Consider the following 19,578-nt stretch of genomic DNA (forward strand, 5'->3'; position numbering starts at 1 on the left):
TGCAGTTCAGCAGACGTGCGGGAAAAAGATGAAAAAATGCTGTTTGCCAGCACACTGTATTTCCCGAAAGTTAATCCGAAAAATTACTCTCTCTCTCTGAATTATTTATCATTCTATACTATAGGACAACATGATAACCAATGAAAGGCTATTTAATATTTAACACTGAAATAAAAGTTAAAAATGATAGCAAATATATATAACTTGTTAAATACGTATATAACAAACACAATCTACTCATAATCAGGGGCGTAGCTTGACTTAAAATTCTAGTGAGGCAAGACCATAGGGGTAGGGGGTAGGGGGCCGCCTTAGGCCCCAAGTAGGTCCAGGGCAGCGCCATGGTGGTGGTGGGTAAGGGGGGGGGGGTAGAGGGGTAGCACCACACATCCCTCCGCACAGAATATGGATTTGGGTGTTTTATCAGACGACACCTGCACAGAAGTTTAGTTAATTTTACCGGTTTCATAGCGTGGATATGATACCACATATTATTAAAGTATCTAAAGGAGCATCGTCAGAAACCAACGAGGTAAGAGAAGCTAGACCACCACAGGTTGCCGACGATGGTAAAGGAGTTAATAAATATGTTTAAAACTAACACAATTTAAGATGAATACACTTTTTTAAACTTTTGTTTTTATTTCGTCAAAACTATAATTGCCAAGCATTTATCATTTTTAATTTTTTCCAATCATTGCCTACTTGGAGTTTTCAGTAATGGGGGAAGAGCCCGGACCTTGATGATATGAACGTAAATCATAGAATTGCTTAAATCATAATTTTTACAAGATATTTTCTGCAATGTATTATTAACTATGGGAGGGAGTGTAAGTGGTTAAGAATCTAGTGAGGCAGTTGCCTCATTGCCACAATGGAAGCTACGCCCCTGATAATTTAGTAAATATTCCCATTCACTATTTTCTATTGAATAAAAACGAAAGTTGAAAGATTTTTCCTGTTTTTCCATTTATACATTAACAACTTAATTATACTTCCTTTAATACAATGATATACTTACCAGTCAATCTCCCTCCAACATTAACCTATGTCAGCTGGTTGTGTGTTCGTCTGTAGATAGACAAAATCCTTTGCACTTTGTGTCGATAATACTATAACGACGGAGTATATTATAATAAGATACGTCATTAGTGAAACGTTTTCATTGGTTACAGAATGGGGTGTACTCATTACAAGGCCATTTTCACTTAGTTAGATTGACAGGTGCACTGCCTTTAGAGACATGAGATAAGTTTCTGTATTATCAAATACACCTGATGAGTTTAAATGGGCTTCTCTCAGTATTGTTTATTATTTTTTTTCGCTACCACTTTTCATTGCCCTGAGTATTCCTGAGTATTCTCTTCAGAGAAGTGGACAAACTTTCGCTAATGTAGGCAAACGTTTGTCCACTTCTCTAAATAGAATATGCCCTGTGATATGTGCATGCAGGGACCACTGTTAAACAGTCATGCATTTTAACAAAAACAAAATAGCATCACCTGTAGGTAAGTATTCCCAATTAGAAAAATCACTTGGCACGGAAAAAGGTCAAGTGATGTTCCGATTGAAGTGTTCCCTAAACTTTTAGTTATATTTACATTCTACATATCCTTTGCTTATAAAGTGTGAGAAAAGCTACGTACGGCATTCAAAACACCACAACACGGACAGGGGGTCAAAAGTTTAAAGTAGGCATTAATTTTATTTTGACGTCACAAAGGTTGAACGCCGTGGAAGTGCAACGTCATAACCGAAATTCAAAATTCACACTCACATTGAACAGAAGCTGTTGCGATGGCTCTCTAGTCTTCCATTAATTGTAACTTACCAAAGTTACAATTCTAGGGATTTTGAAATCTGTATCACATTTGCAGTCAAGGCAAGGGGTTAAAAATGTAAATATAAGCATTGAATCATTAGTTTTTGAAAGATATAGTCTCATAACTGCAACAGTGTGTGCAAACAAATTTTCATAACACGCTTGTTTGCACACACTTTTGCAGTTATGAGACTGTATCTTTCAAAAATAATGATTCAATGCTTTTAAAAATATTTACATATCACATGTATTTTGCTTATAAAGTGTGTGGAAAGCTTCGGCATTCAATTAAGAAATAAGGTATCATTTTTAAACATCTATCGGGATATAAATACGGGTTGGTCACGAGGTCAAATTCCATAAAGCCCGAAGGGCTTTATGGTAAATTTGATCTCGTACCAACCCGTATTTATATCCGATAGATGTTTAAAAATGATACATTATTACTTATATTTACATTTATGACTTATTCATATTTTATATTTGCCTGATTATAATCTTAAACGCGTGAAATGTTTTATTTTTCAAACTCAACGGCAGGTATTTGATCCATTGTTTGCGCGTCGACCCTTTATGACGTCACTGAGAAATTACGTCGAACGTTTATGACGCGAGGAACCGGTGTTTATACGGATATATTTACATTTGCAAATGTTTTCTTTTATATAACAATATTAAAAGCAACGCGTATCTATTTAAGAAATAAACAACAATGTTAAAAAGTTCTCTGGGAAATGAACTTGGTTGGTCACGTGATCAAATCCTGTGAAGCCCGAAGGGCTTCTCAGAAGATTTGATCACGTACCAACCAAGTTCATTTCCCAGTGAACTTTTTAACATTGTTGTTTATTACTTTTATTTACATTTGAGACGAATATTCTGAAAAGAACTGCATTTATTACACGAACGGCCCGTCGTATTGCTATGTTGTGACGCGCAATGACCTAGAAGCTGTTTGGTCTTGAGAGTTCGCCTCGCTCCAACATTTGAATACTTACATTGATGTTCAGCAGTCCAGTTCAGGAAATATCTGTTCATAATGAAAAAAACAATGATCGCTACTGGGAATAATCTTATTATTATTGTATGAGTTCTTTATATATGGAGTCAAAAGCGGTGCTATCGTCTTCAGTTTACATACCTTCAAAGGAATTTCGGATTAAAAAGGTAAGCGTGATTTTAGGCTAATTAGAAACATTCTTCACACCCGAAGAAAGATCTAATGATCATTTGTTGAACGCAAAAATAAATATGTTTCAAATATTTTATCTTTTTCATCGCTTTAACGGCTTAGAAGTTCCGAAACCAGTGTCACTGTGACAGAAATATGTAGACAAGATATCGTCTCGCTGTGTGATTCGGTCACGCCATGACCTCTGACCTCCTAATAAGTTCATACAGAATTGAACATATTTTCTCTTCAATAGGTTCATCTAAGAAAAATATTTGCAAATGTAAATAAATCCGTATAAACACGGGTTCCTCGCGTCATAAACGTTTGACGTAATTTCTCAGTGACGTCATAAAGGATCAAACACGTGCCGTTAGGTTTGAAAAATAAAACGTTTCACGCGCTAAGGAATTTTTATCAGACAAATGTAAACTATGAATAAGTCACAAATGTAAATATAAGTAATAAGGTATCATTTTAAAACATCTATCGGGCTATAAATACGGGTTGGTACGAGATCAAATTTACCATAAAGCCCTTCGGGCTTTATGGAATTTGATCTCGTGACCAACCCGTATTTATAGCCCGATAGATGTTTAAAAATGATACCTTATTTCTTAAATAGATACGCGTTGCTTTCAATAGTGTTATATAAGGGGAAACATTTGCAAATGTAAATATAACTCCATAACATGGACGGTGAGGTCAAAAGGTTAAGTTATGATTTTTATGTTGACATTACAAACGTTGAACGCAGTGCAAGTGCAACGTCATAACCGAAAATCAAAATTCATGCTCACATTACAGTTTACAGAAGTAGCTGTTGGAATGGCTCTTCCATTAATTGTAACTGTCCCGAAGAATAATACTGCGATTTTGAAATATAAAGCGCATTTGCAGACAAGGCAGTGAGTTAATTAAGGAATGAATTTAATAGCTACCCATTTTATACGGTATAAAGTGGGTTGGGGCAGTTTACGCTTTATAAACCGCGAAGCGGAACTCAGTTTATACCGTATGAATTGGGTAGCTATTAAATTCATCCCTTATAATTTACTTTTCATTCATTTGGTGTAAGAAAAAAAGATGATTGTCCTTAAAAAATTATTTCAATTTGTACAAAATTCGAATGTAACGTCAGGCGGATCGATACGTTTTTGACGCAAGTCATTCTGACGTAGGTAACCAGGCTATGACGTAGGCAACCCATTTTATACGATATAAAGTAAATTTTTTATCCAATCAAAATACAGCGTTACAACCATAATTAAATTATAATGTAAATATAAGCAAAAAATAACAATTCAATGCTTAAGGTTCATTGCTACTCTGATAAGAGAGATAACTCCAATTTAGCCCCGCAAGCTATGCTACAATTGTTTGTATTTTACTTATAAAACACATTTCTTTTCAAAAATCATTAAGGAATGAATATAATGACTACCCAATTTATACGGCATAAAGTGGGCTGGGGAAGTTTACGCTTTATAAACCGCGAAGCGGTTTATAAAAAAAGCGTAAACTGTTCCTTATAATTTAATTTTCATTCATTTAGTGTAAGAAAAAAAGATGAATGGCCTTAAAAATGACTTTAAATTGTACAAAATTTGAAAGTAACGTCAGGGGGATCGATACGTTTTTGACGCAAGTTGTTATGACAAAGGCAACCCAATTTATACGATATAAAGTAAATTTTTTATCCAATCAAATACCGCGTTATAACCAGAATTAAATTATTAACAGTTAAGGCAACATTTTATATGAGTGAGCAGAGGGTTTAAACCTTAAATAAACCCGACGTACACTATTTTTGGGAGTACATATATGTACGAGTACTAAAATTTGGAACTCAATATTCTTTTCTGTCCACTAGTTACCGTTAGGCAATTGTTGATACTGTCTTTATTTCTTGTACGTCCAAGTACGGAAAAAGTAATCAGTGTCATTTAGGCATTGAATTATTATGTTTTTAACAAACAAATTGAGTAACGTGCATTAGCTTATATTTACATTTTTAACTTCCTGCCTTGTCTGCAAATGGATTTATAGACCAAAATCCCTTTATCTTTCTGGTAAGTTACAAATAATGGAAGAGCCATTACAACAGCTATTGTTCAATGTGAGGTGAACTTCGATTTTCAGTAATGACCTTACACGTTGCATGGCGTTCAACGTTTGTGACGTCAAAAAAATCTTTAACGGTCCGTGTTAGGGTTTTTTGAATGAGAAAATGCTACAGAACAGACCAGGATTCGAAACCCCCAGACCAGACCATAGGGGCTCGGTTTCAGGATTGTTTATTTTGTGTATTGTGTGTTTTTCTGTCTGTCTAAATTCTAGTACATGTATACTGATTATAATAAATATCGAAAGTCACTGAAATTCGCAGTTTTATCTTTTTTTTATGTACAAGAAATACAATTTTTTTTAAACACACAATACACAAAATATACCATCCTGAAACCGAGCCCCTATGGACCAGACCAAGATTTAAACCCAAACCCCTGATTCATTAGTCAGGTGCTCTACCAACTGAATTATCTGGCCACTGGCGACCAAATCTGTCTGACCGCCACACTAGATTCCCTCTGTGGAACACCCCCCCCCCCCTTTCGAATCTGTATTTATATCTGGGTGCATTCAAATAATAAAACAACTTCAAATACGATAAGTAAAATGCCAAAAATTAAACACATTGAAATTTTGTTTGCATAAAAACCTTATGAATCTCCCATCACTAATATAGAGGCTATGGTCATGATTCAACAAAAAATGACTTACTAACCTTTGATCACACTATATAAACATGTACATATACAGTGGCGCCGCGGTAATCCGGACGCCAATAATCCGGACGCTTCACCTTCCGGACGATATTTTCTGGGAACCGATTTTTTCCACGTTATTCTGTCTCATTAATCCGGAAATTCGCGTTCCGGATCCGGACGATCAATTTCTACTACAAAACGTAATATTTCATTGAAAAATGACTCGTTTATCCGGACGGTATTTTTCGAGGAACGACTTTTCACACCTTTCTTGCAGTAGTGATAATTATTGTAAAAACATTGTTCGTCACCGTCCGCCAGGAGTCAGTTTGAAGGCGGTTACCTGTGACCTCTAAACAATAGCGTCTATAATTAGCGTGTGTTTACCTCAGATGAAACACACGTCTTTTATATTATAAAGCCCGAAGAATTTAGCTTATACCGTGCATTAATTAAATATAAATCCGTTCAGAATAGAATAAATTGCTAATGGTATATAAATTTATGACAATTTTGGAGAGTTGTAAGTAGAATTTTTTACTGAATAATAAATCACGAGATTTCGTTGTGGTATTGAGTTGCGTAAGTTTTATCAAAATACGATTTTCCAATTCTCAAAACGTACATTATTTGAAACGTTTTTTTTTTTCTTTTCAGACGATAACTTATTATGATACATAATTCAAGAAAATATCTTTCTATTTAATGCACTAAGAAATACGTAACTGGTGTTAGTTATAAATGCCGAGCACGTTTTTTCAAGGTACATAACTTAGAGTTTTAATTATAGAAAAAGTATTGATAATCCTGAATATGGCTTGTGTTTACGTTGAATGTTTGCAATACGTACACTGATTACAGTGTTTAGTTACTTACTTCCCTATGTAGTGAATATACGCGGTTAGTCATTTAAACATTCTCAATGGTGATAATGAACAGTTCTACTTAATATGAGCTTGAATAAATAAAAAAAATGTGCCGAAATAAAACAGTAGCAGATCAAATTTGGTCAGTCCATGTTACTACACGTCTAATAGAAGGTGAGTAAAGTTTCCTGTGTTAGAAAAGGAAGTCTCAACATAAAACTGCCTATTTATTTTTCATCGTGTAAATTACATTTTAATTTTTTTCTTTTTTAAATATTAATTATTTCTTTTAAAACTATAAAAATAAAATTGATAAGTCAAGGTAAAATAAAGGTGTTTTCTTTGCCTTCACATTTGATACTACTATGTTCATATGTACATGCTTTGAGAGGGTACGTCTTTTAAGAAGTGATTCACTTATCCGGACGATTCATTTATCCGGACGATTTCGTTGGGGACGGAGGCGTCCGGATTAACGAGGCTCCACTGTATACCTATTCAATATTATTCAAAACAAAATAATAAAACTACTTTAATATTTATTAGACATGTTAGAACTATGACAATCTACCATTTTTAAAATGCCAATGACAATGAAACTTTCAACCAGCAACAAATGACATTATGGGTAACTAAGTTAATGATGCACACATTCAGAAACAAGATTTTCTTTATTCTGTGATACACAATGTAAGATTCTGTATTCTAGGGTCTCATATCCTTCTTTTCTGTGTACTTATGTACAGAACTGAAAAAAAAAAAAATAAAATTTAGCAATTTAGGAGTCAGCCTAGGTTAAGTTCCACTACAGAATGCTGTGGGTTTTGTTTGATATAAATATATATAATGAAAAGTCTAGATTGTGTTGAATAGCTCATGAAATATGGAGATAACGAACAGTATTCAAGTATTCAAACTAATAGTCCATTTAAACAATACAAATCAGGAGCAGAGCAAACATGGACCTCCAAATACATCAGAGGTGGGATCAGGTGCCATGGAGGAGTGAGCATCCCCTGCCGACTGATCACACCTGCCATGCGCTCCTTGTCATGATTGGGAAAAATGGAAAAATCCAAAGACAATTCAGTGTGTAAATAATGGCCTAACAATTAGTATGAAAAATGTCAGTCAGCATTTGACTTAGTGATAAGTTGTATTTGCTGACAAGGTCAAAGTATCGACCATAAAACTTGTTAAATCATGACTTCAAACGAGACTGTTGATATCCTTGTTTCATCAACTTGTTTGTCAATAGCTTGCCTCATTTTAGAATTTGTTTATACATTAGAGCATGCTCTTGCGTATCGAATCAACTGGGAGACAAAAACCCCATATGCATGTGATAAGGGTATATTGTTACAAAAGTAAGGGAAGTTGATGATTAAAAAGTGGAAGTCATCACATTTATCATAAAGCTTTGTTGTTAAGTTATCATTAAAGTCTTTTTCTTTTTCTAGTAAAATATCAAAACATGAAACAGATGTTGCATACTCTGTGGTTTCTTTTATTTCAAGCTCAATGGGATATATCATGTCGACATACGAATGGAAATAACTATTGTTAATTGATAACATGTCGTTGATATATCTAAATGTCGAGTTGAAGACCACAGCAAGTGTTTTCTTCTTCCCATGTAGAAGTTTTTGAATAAATTCTGCTTCATATGAATACAAAAATAGGTCTGCTAATAACGGGGCATCTTTTTAATATCACTTTCAGAGTACTTGTGTGTACAATCTTCTGTTTTATCATCAATGTTGAATATTGTGAATTGTATCTGATATATAATTTCATTGCACTGATGTACCCTTTAAAATTAACATAAAATACATCTTTGAAGTTTAAATTAATATTCTTTTATATCTTATTGATATTGTCTCTGATACTGTAGATTGTGTTAGATATTTTACTGTTATTGTCTCTGATGTTGTAGATTGTGTTGGATATTTTACTGTTATTGTCTCTGATGTTGTAGATTGTGTTGGATATTTTACTGTTATTGTCTCTGATGTTGTAGATTGTGTTAGATATTTTACTGTTATTGTCTCTGATGTTGTAGATTGTGTTAGATATTTTACTGTTATTGTTTCTGATGTTGTAGATTGTGTCAGATATTTTACTGTTATTGTTTCTGATGTTGTAGATTGTGTTAGATATTTTACTGTTATTGTCTCTGATGTTGTAGATTGTGTTAGGTATTTTACTGTTATTGTCTCTGATGTTTAAGATTGTGTTAGATATTTTACTGTTATTGTCTCTGATGTTATTGTGTTAGATATTTACTGTTATTGTCTCTGATGTTATTGTGTTAGATATTTTACAGCAATTGACTCTTATGTTGTGGATTGTGTTAGATATTTTACAGCAATTGACTCTTATGTTGTGGAATGTGTTAGATATTTTACTGTTATTGTCTCTGATGTTGTAGATTGTGTTAGATATTTTACTGTTATTGTCTCTGATGTTGTAGATTGTGTTAGATATTTTACAGTTATTGTCTCTGATGTTGTAGATTGTGTTAGATATTTTACTGTTATTGTCTCTGATGTTTAAGATTGTGTTAGATATTTTACAGTTATTGTCTCTGATGTTGTAGATTGTGTTAGATATTTTACTGTTATTGTCTCTGATGTTGTGGATTGTGTTAGATATTTTACTGTTATTGTCTCTGATGTTGTAGATTGTGTTAGATATTTTACTGTTATTGTCTCTGATGTTGTAGATTGTGTTGGATATTTTACTGTTATTGTCTCTGATGTTGTAGATTGTGTTGGATATTTTACTGTTATTGTCTCTGATGTTGTAGATTGTGTTAGATATTTTACTGTTATTGTCTCTGATGTTGTAGATTGTGTTAGGTATTTTACTGTTATTGTCTCTGATGTTTAAGATTGTGTTAGATATTTTACTGTTATTGTCTCTGATGTTATTGTGTTAGATATTTACTGTTATTGTCTCTGATGTTATTGTGTTAGATATTTTACAGCAATTGACTCTTATGTTGTGGATTGTGTTAGATATTTTACAGCAATTGACTCTTATGTTGTGGAATGTGTTAGATATTTTACTGTTATTGTCTCTGATGTTGTAGATTGTGTTAGATATTTTACTGTTATTGTCTCTGATGTTGTAGATTGTGTTAGATATTTTACAGTTATTGTCTCTGATGTTGTAGATTGTGTTAGATATTTTACTGTTATTGTCTCTGATGTTTAAGATTGTGTTAGATATTTTACAGTTATTGTCTCTGATGTTGTAGATTGTGTTAGATATTTTACTGTTATTGTCTCTGATGTTGTGGATTGTGTTAGATATTTTACTGTTATTGTCTCTGATGTTGTAGATTGTGTTAGATATTTTACTGTTATTGTCTCTGATGTTGTAGATTGTGTTGGATATTTTACTGTTATTGTCTCTGATGTTGTAGATTGTGTTAGATATTTCACTGTTATTGTCTCTGATGTTGAAGATTGTGTTAGATATTTTACTGTTATTGTCTCTGATGTTATTGTGTTAGATATTTACTGTTATTGTCTCTGATGTTATTGTGTTAGATATTTTACAGCAATTGACTCTTATGTTGTAGATTGTGTTAGATATTTTACTGTCATTGTCTCTGATGTTGTAGATTGTTTAAGATATTTTACTGTTATTGTTTCTGATGTTGTAGATTGTGTTAGATATTTTACTGTTATTGTCTCTGATGTTGTAGATTGTGTTAGGTATTTTACTGTTATTGTCTCTGATGTTTAAGATTGTGTTAGATATTTTACTGTTATTGTCTCTGATGTTATTGTGTTAGATATTTACTGTTATTGTCTCTGATGTTATTGTGTTAGATATTTTACAGCAATTGACTCTTATGTTGTGGATTGTGTTAGATATTTTACAGCAATTGACTCTTATGTTGTGGAATGTGTTAGATATTTTACTGTTATTGTCTCTGATGTTGTAGATTGTGTTAGATATTTTACTGTTATTGTCTCTGATGTTGTAGATTGTGTTAGGTATTTTACTGTTATTGTCTCTGATGTTTAAGATTGTGTTAGATATTTTACTGTTATTGTCTCTGATGTTATTGTGTTAGATATTTACTGTTATTGTCTCTGATGTTATTGTGTTAGATATTTTACAGCAATTGACTCTTATGTTGTAGATTGTGTTAGATATTTTACTGTCATTGTCTCTGATGTTGTAGATTGTTTAAGATATTTTACTGTTATTGTTTCTGATGTTGTAGATTGTGTTAGATATTTTACTGTTATTGTCCCTGATGTTGTAGATTGTGTTAGGTATTTTACTGTTATTGTCTCTGATGTTTAAGATTGTGTTAGATATTTTACTGTTATTGTCTCTGATGTTATTGTGTTAGATATTTACTGTTATTGTCTCTGATGTTATTGTGTTAGATATTTTACAGCAATTGACTCTTATGTTGTGGATTGTGTTAGATATTTTACAGCAATTGACTCTTATGTTGTGGAATGTGTTAGATATTTTACTGTTATTGTCTCTGATGTTGTAGATTGTGTTAGATATTTTACTGTTATTGTCTCTGATGTTGTAGATTGTGTTAGATATTTTACAGTTATTGTCTCTGATGTTGTAGATTGTGTTAGATATTTTACTGTTATTGTCTCTGATGTTTAAGATTGTGTTAGATATTTTACAGTTATTGTCTCTGATGTTGTAGATTGTGTTAGATATTTTACTATTATTGTCTCTGATGTTGTAGATTGTGTTAGATATTTCACTGTTATTGTCTCTGATGTTGTGGATTGTGTTAGATATTTTACTGTTATTGTCTCTGGTGTTGTAGATTGTGTTAGATATTTCACTGTTATTGTCTCTGATGTTGTGGATTGTGTTAGATATTTTACTATTATTGTCTCTGATGTTGTAGATTGTGTTAGATATTTTACTGTTACTGTCTCTGATGTTGTAGATTGTGTTAGATATTTTACTGTTATTGTCTCTGGTGTTGTAGATTGTGTTAGATATTTTACTGTTATTGTCTCTGATGTTGTAGATTGTGTTAGATATTTTACTATTATTGTCTCTGATGTTGTGGATTGTGTTAGATATTTCACTGTTATTGTCTCTGGTGTTGTAGATTGTGTTAGATATTTTACTGTTATTGTCTCTGATGTTGTAGATTGTGTTAGATATTTTACTGTTATTTTCTCTGATGTTGTGGATTGTGTTAGATATTTTACTGTTATTGTCTCTGATGTTGTAGATTGTGTTAGATATTTTACTGTTATTGTCTCTGATGTTGTGGATTGTGTTAGATATTTTACCATTATTGAATCTGATGTTGTAGATTGTGTTAGATATTTCACTGTTATTGTCTCTGATGTTGTAGATTGTGTTAGATATTTTACTGTTATTGTCTCTGGTGTTGTAGATTGTGTTAGATATTTCACTGTTATTTTCTCTGATGTTGTGGATTGTGCTAGATATTTCACTGTTATTGTCTCTGGTGTTGTAGATTGTGTTAGATATTTTACTGTTATTGTCTCTGATGTTGTGGATTGTGTTAGATATTTTACTATTATTGTCTCTGATGTTGTGGATTGTGTTAGATATTTCACTGTTATTGTCTCTGATGTTGTAGATTGTGTTAGATATTTTACTATTATTGTCTCTGATGTTGTGGATTGTGTTAGATATTTCACTGTTATTGTCTCTGATGTTGTGGATTGTGTTAGATATTTTACTGTTATTGTCTCTGATGTTGTAGATTGTGTTAGATATTTTACTGTTATTGTCTCTGATGTTGTAGATTGTGTTAGATATTTTACTGTTATTGTCTCTGATGTTGTGGATTGTGTTAGATATTTTACCATTATTGAATCTGATGTTGTAGATTGTGTTAGATATTTCACTGTTATTGTCTCTGATGTTGTAGATTGTGTTAGATATTTTACTGTTATTGTCTCTGGTGTTGTAGATTGTGTTAGATATTTCACTGTTATTTTCTCTGATGTTGTGGATTGTGCTAGATATTTCACTGTTATTGTCTCTGGTGTTGTAGATTGTGTTAGATATTTTACTGTTATTGTCTCTGATGTTGTGGATTGTGTTAGATATTTTACTATTATTGTCTCTGATGTTGTGGATTGTGTTAGATATTTCACTGTTATTGTCTCTGATGTTGTAGATTGTGTTAGATATTTTACTATTATTGTCTCTGATGTTGTGGATTGTGTTAGATATTTCACTGTTATTGTCTCTGATGTTGTGGATTGTGTTAGATATTTTACTGTTATTGTCTCTGATGTTGTAGATTGTGTTAGATATTTTACTGTTATTGTCTCTGATGTTGTAGATTGTGTTAGATATTTTACTGTTATTGTCTCTGATGTTATTGTGCATGTTGCGTTAGATATTTTACTGTTATCGTCTGTGATGTTGTGGATTGCGTTAGATATTTTACTGTTATCGTCTGTGATGTTGTGGATTGTGTTAGATATTTTACTGTTATTGTCTCTGATGTTGTAGATTGTGTTAGATATTTTACTGTTATTGTCTCTGATGTTGTGGATTGCATTAGATATTTTACTGTTATTGTCTCTGGTGTTGTAGATTGTGTTAGATATTTTACTGTTATTGTCTCTGATGTTATTGTGCATGTTGTGTTAGATATTTTACTGTTATTTTATATTTTGCTGTGTTTTGTGTCTAATATCTTGCTGTTGGTATCTGATTGTCGTTTTTTAAATCTTTTCTGTTATTCTCTGATGAATGCTCTAAACCGATTTTTCTTTCTATTATTGTCTCCAATGACTGACTTAATATAAGAAATCAATATTTGTTGTTTTACTTACCATTATTGCCTCTAATGAATGCATCTCCATACTTATTCTTTAGCTGTCCATTAACGTACTCCTCTGTCTGTTCTAGGGCAATATTCATGTATCCATCCAAACATGCCAAAACACCTAGCAACATAAAATTAAGTACCAGTTTACAACTATATTGTTTTAAGGAACACATGTGTTGCCTGCTATAGCATCATTAAAGATACATAAAATATATTTTAAGGCTGATCAACTAATTATTTTTTAAGAAAAAAATAACCATGGATAGTAAGACTGCAATAGAATAGCATTTATCATAAAATGTGACAATCAAATAAAAATATGATTCCTCAGCTCTCAAAGCTAAAACGAATAATGAAATTGAAATTATTAGAAAATTATTCATACATGTTTCCCTCAGATTTGTAACAAAATAGAGATTTAATTAAGTCTGTCTTTATTGCAATTGTCAGTCTACAACTTTATTTGAAGTACCATTCATTTTGGTATACCAATTAATGCAAACAAAAGTCATATGACTCTAATTTGATTGGTTTAACAGTCGCATTACTCTAGATTCAATTTGTACAGAATCATTCAAGTCACAAAATTTCATCTGGTTCTAGTTTACAAACTTCGCTAGTCAAGGGTTTCCGATCTACCGGTAAGTTGATTTCAGATTTCAGAATGGAAGCCCTTGTTGGTTTTTATTTGGTACAAGAACCATGTGCTTCAAGATTTTTGGTGATTAACGAGGATTAATCAACTCTAAATGACAAGTGCACTTAAGCAATGCTTAATGGGCCCTTTTCAGTGCCGTATTACTTTAGATTACATTACCAAATTGTTCTCTTTTGGTAATAGTTAAACACAAGTGGATATTTCTAATTAAAATCATGTTAAAACATCACCTAAATCTGCACGGATTTGAAACAAATGAAGATTTTTAAAAGCCTATAGATACCCCAAATCCGGAGAAGTCGTACCAAACCTATTTGAGTTTCGTTTATTTAAATCAAGGGGAGGAGGCATTTAAATCGGACACTTGAACAATCTGATGGTGGATCATTGACAGGCACATTTGCCGAATGATACTTCTTGTGCTATTTTACCTGAGAAAAAAATCGAATGAAGTTGCATAGATGCCTGTAGCCATAGTGATCAAACTAAGAAATTTGCACGCTTGCATTTGAAATAATACAATAAGTATTAACATTAGTTTCTTTAAATTTTAAAATGAAAAAGAATATTTAGGTGGCTTTCAATACCGGTAGCATTGTCTTGCACGAATGATAAAAATGTTTTACACTTTCATGTATGATGACATTTTAATGACACTAAATTCTCCTAACCCATCGTGTTCCTAAAAGCAAATACATACAAACTTCTCTATGCCGCACGACTTCAATATAATGATATAAAACGTGCATGGCTATCATTTACAGTGAGCACCTTTGAGGAATGTTTACATGGGTAGAACTTACATGACTACCGGTATTTTAAATAATTTATTCCACGGGTGGGTTCAACATAGGTCATACAAGTCAATAGCTTTCGCTTGCTATAGGAAAAACATTGAACTTTTCATACATTTTTAATATTTTAAGTACAAGCCTATTCTTGTACAAATTTCCTACTTTCACATAAGTTTTATAAATGTATAATGCGCTTTTTGTCATTCGCACAAGTTTGTACAACTTTAGGTTGACAGTAAACAAAAGCTTTGAAATGAATGACTGTCCTCGATTTACTATAGAAAATCACAAATGTCGGCTGACCCCTACCACATTGTATGGCTTTGCTCTTTGTACATGTTGTATATTCAAGAATTTCAGCGATGAAATTTGTTGAATCTTATGGTTAAGATATCAATTAATGATCTGAGATGAAAATTTATGCTTAATTTGATTCTTCAATTTTTCTCATTTTACCTGGGCCCTTAAGTGCACTCGTTCTTTCATTGATTTAACTAATACATGTACAAAAACTTGTAACATCAGTTTTCATTGGATAGATACATACCTCTATAGTCCACACCAGAGTTTAACTTGACCACAACTGGACGTCCAATAATTTGCTTCAGAAACTCACTGGGTGTCTGTTTTCTACTCATGGCTGCAAATGAGTTTTAATTACAGTTCATTCAAAAATAACAGGTCTTTAGACAAAAATTAATGGGTCATTTCAAAATTAAGTTTTATGTACTTTTAAAATGATGAAAACCATTTTCAAATTAATGTAAGCTAAAATAGAAAGCTATTACTCAAGTACATGTATTTCCAATTGTTTAACTAGTAAACAACCCAGAAACATATAATTCCAATAATTTAATTACCATATTGCATGACATGGCCGATGGAAATGGAAAAAAAGACAATTTGATAAATAAAATTCATTACTGAACTTAAGATGCTCTGCACTCTATAGACTTTTCAAAGGTGGATCCAGCGCACTGGCGCGCCAGGTATCACCCCCCCCTCCCCCCCGTTTGAATTTTTTTTAATGTCCATTATCCTTAAATCAAGGGAAAAAAACACCTCTTATTTGTAAGAATTCAACAGCATCTGGGGGCTTTGCCCCCAGACACCCCAGACACCCGCCAGGGCTTTGACCAGGACCCATTGCGGGCTTCAATGCAGCCCCCAGACCCCCTGCCTTCTACTGTGCCCCCCATTATGAAATTCCTGGATCTGCCACTGCTTTTAATAAACTTTGATAAACTGTAGTACAAGAAAATCTAGATGGGTGCTCTTAAATAAAATGGGGCACATGGTCCTGACGTTAAAAATAAATTTCTGTGGTGGTTCTCTGGCATTGATACGTCATGTAATCAGTCAGTATTACTGAAAATTAACCAAAAGTCTTAAACAGGTCCAGTACAATCACTAGATTTAGCTACAAAGCTTGAATTACCTACATAGCTTTATTTACCTACCTGAAGAAGCTTTATTTAGCTACTAAATCAAAACTTATTTCTTGAATTAGCATTTTCCCCAGAAAGTACAGAAAACTGCACTTTGATGCAGTGATAATTTTCAACTTTGAACTCATCTGAAGACAATTCATGAAAAACTCACTCTTGAAGATGTCTTTTTCTGTGCAATTGCAATCGAAGTTCTAAAAGTTTTGGGGATATATACAACAGTTAATTTGTGACCTAACAGTTACTTCTTGAGTGAAATAACAAAGAAAACCAGGTTTGGTTAACATGCATGAGCACAATTAATGTGAAGTAATCATACTTATCCACGCCTCATCACACACAAGGTGCTGTACAGTTACTCAAACAATGGAAATACATCTTTTCCCTAAAAGTGTTCAAACACAGCAATGTTAAAACTATCTCTGCTTTAGATTGCTTTTTAAATAATACCTAGCATAAATATTAGTAGACATTTACGTGCGATTTATTTTATCTTTTTAAAAAGCAAAATTGTGAAAAGTTGCCTTGAAATAGCTAAATAAAGCTACCTGATGTAGGTTAAATAAAGCTACGGTAGGAAATTTTAGCTACGTAGCTAAATGTACTGATTGTACTGGACCTGTTAAAAATGCTATAGGAAATAGAAAATCGTTTATATCAATACTTCGAGTATCAATCTTTTTATTACGTTATCCGTAAGGTAAGATAAATTCACATTCTCTGTTCTTTGGTTTACCTGTGCAATTGTTGTATATTTTATCCACATGAACCTAAAATGAAAATTCTCTTTACACACTCCAGCCCGCTTTATTGTCGTTTGTGAAATTGAAAGTACATTCGGATGTACTCGGAGTTCTAGTGATTCACCTTATTGTAATTCTATAAAATGCTCGAATGATTAAGAAAATGGCAGCGCCCTTCAGACCTTGGCTTACAACAAATCTGCGTTATAGATGCTTTCCATGGTTTATTGAGCTTCATTCTAACCACGGCCAATTTAATCAGTTTGTCAAAAATACCAGAAATTTATCATCTGATATTTTGGGGCGCAGGCCAGTCAACTCTATATCTATAGTCAGCGCAAACCATACTTTCACTTTACCTAAAAATAATTACAACACCAGGTACTTTTCATCAAACTCAGACAGAACTTGTTGGAAGTGTGGGGATAAAGTTGACACCAAAGAAGAGCTTTTCTTTTGTAAATGTGGAGTTGTACAGGACGTGAAGGGACTGGACTTCTTTGAACTGATGGGGTTTCCTGAATCATTTGACATTGATACAAAATTGTTGACTCGGAGATATCGAGATCTACAGAGACAGCTTCACCCAGACAAGTATAGCCTGAAAAGCGAGGTGAGAAGGTAACAACCATCATAAAAACAGTTCATTTGCATTATGATAAGTATTGATTTTTATTTGGTACTGTAAACATATAAAACTTAGTCTTACAGAGCAAATATCGAACCTGCCTGATGGCCACTTTCCTCCCTCTTTTAAGGTTTTTATCCCAACAAGACACCAGCCCAGGCTCCACCCTGGCAGGTCTTTAACTTTTAATGGTTTGGACCATGGACATTGGCCTGGATAGCTCAGTTAGAGCCCCTCACTGGTAATGCAGGTGTCCCAGGTTCGATTCCCGGTCTAGCCGTACATTTTCTCCTTTCCTGTTACACATTTATCACTTCCAGGGTATGGCAAGGCACCAAGAGTAACCGAGTGTGAGGAGAAAATGCAACATCCAGACCAGGATTTGAACCTGGGCCCCCTGAATTACTAGTCAGGTGCTCTTATAACTGAGCTTTCTAGTCACAGGAACCTGACTGCCACTATTGATGGTAGCCTCTTATTCTATTCTATTCTACAGCAGATATGCAGAACTTCAAATTTTGAAGGGGGGGGGGGGATTAAATACAACGTATCACCAGATAGTTATCATCCTTTTGATGGAGAGTGTGTGTTCTTTTGTATTATAAATTACTCTTTTTGATTGTGGTCTTGGTAACCTTTACAATAATTGACAAACAGCTGCTAGTGGTAAATCATCTTGACTTTAATAATAGGAGGGAGCATTAGGCAGACTCCAGTAGGATCATTAGTAGTGGGTGATCATCTTTAATGATAGGAGGGTGTATAAGGCAGTCTCTAATAGGATCATTACTAATGGAAGATCATCTTTAATGATAGGAGGGAGTATAAGGCAGTCTCCAGTAGGATCATTACTAGTGGTAGATCATCTTTAATGATAGGAGGAAGTATAAGGCAGTCTCTAATAGGATCATTCCTAGTGGTAGATCATCTTTATTGATAGGAGGGTGTATAAGGCAGTCTCTAATAGGATCATTACTAGTGGTAGATCATCTTTAATGATAGGAGGGAGTCTCAGGAGGGTTAATTCATTGTTTTACTCTTCATAAATGTTGATGTCATTAAACCAGCAATGGCAATGTTTTTATTAACTAAATGATATCTTTTCATTGTGTATATCAGTATTATATCATTATTTTAATCTCCAGTTATTCATTGAACGTCATTTGAATTATTTCTTTAATGTAAATGTTAACATTGCAGAAAGAAAAACAGATAGCAGAGGAGCAGTCTTCTTATGTCAACAAAGCTTACTTCACCCTCCTGAAGCCCCTCCCACGGGCCCAGTACCTGCTGGAGAGGCGAGGGGTCCCAATAGAGGAGGACAACACCAGTGTTGACCAGGGCTTCCTGATGCAGGTCATGGAGATTAATGAAGAGATCATGGATGCCGACACTCCGGACTCACTCCAGCCGATCCAGATGTCAAACGACGCTAACATGAAGAACTGTGTGATAGAAATATCCAAGGCTTTCAGCGATAACGATGTTGATAAAGCAAAAGACTGGACTGTGAAACTGAAGTACTTTACAAACATTAATGATAAAATAATTAATATTCATCAGAAACATTTTGGTGCTCATTAGTATCAGTATTAGATAAATGTTTGAAAATTAAAAGTATTATGTTTATTTTTTATGTTATCACGGGTATTTTCTGCTGTTCTCAATTTTATGTGGAAAGGACAAATTTGCAAAATATGAATTCAGTTATACTATAAGCAGCTGATAGTGTATCATTTGTTTATTCTCAAACATGGTAGATGGTACATATGTTATTCAGCCTGATTTAATGTTATTCATTAATGCTTATTGTTTATTATTTTAAAAGATTATACCACTGAGGTATGAAAT

General features: G+C 33.3%; 3 protein-coding genes across 3 annotated transcripts in view; 1 reads left to right on the top strand and 2 right to left on the bottom strand.

Annotated features, from left to right (window-relative positions):
* Nucleotides 1–7,149: 7,149 nt before the first annotated feature.
* Nucleotides 7,150–19,578, bottom strand: part of LOC133181581 (nucleolar protein 6-like) — a 39,791-nt gene continuing 27,362 nt past the window's right edge. The window contains exons 24-26 of the mRNA XM_061316102.1: nt 15,456–15,548; nt 13,461–13,574; nt 7,150–7,375 (exon numbers count right to left, since the gene is read on the bottom strand). Of these exons, the coding sequence (XP_061172086.1) occupies nt 7,341–7,375; nt 13,461–13,574; nt 15,456–15,548 (242 nt within the window). The 3' untranslated portion in view covers nt 7,150–7,340. The remainder of the gene's footprint in view (nt 7,376–13,460; nt 13,575–15,455; nt 15,549–19,578) is intronic.
* LOC133183922 (putative uncharacterized protein DDB_G0282133) lies at nt 8,488–13,008 on the bottom strand. The gene is made up of 6 exons (XM_061318803.1): nt 12,477–13,008; nt 11,343–12,361; nt 11,091–11,101; nt 9,699–10,129; nt 9,036–9,506; nt 8,488–8,843 (listed from the first exon to the last, which is right to left on the bottom strand). Exons 1-6 carry the CDS (start codon nt 13,006–13,008, stop codon nt 8,488–8,490), a joined length of 2,820 nt encoding a protein of 939 aa, XP_061174787.1.
* Nucleotides 17,263–19,358, top strand: LOC133183148 (iron-sulfur cluster co-chaperone protein HscB-like). The gene is made up of 2 exons (XM_061318099.1): nt 17,263–17,712; nt 18,928–19,358. The coding sequence occupies exons 1-2, from the start codon at nt 17,263–17,265 to the stop codon at nt 19,309–19,311; spliced, it is 834 nt and encodes a 277-aa protein (XP_061174083.1). The 3' UTR covers nt 19,312–19,358.

The sequence above is a fragment of the Saccostrea echinata genome, unplaced genomic scaffold, assembly GCF_033153115.1.
Source record: "Saccostrea echinata isolate AGI-Se365-2 ecotype Australia unplaced genomic scaffold, CSIRO_AGI_Sech_v1 ptg000009l, whole genome shotgun sequence".
Taxonomy (NCBI): Eukaryota; Metazoa; Mollusca; class Bivalvia; order Ostreida; family Ostreidae; genus Saccostrea; species Saccostrea echinata.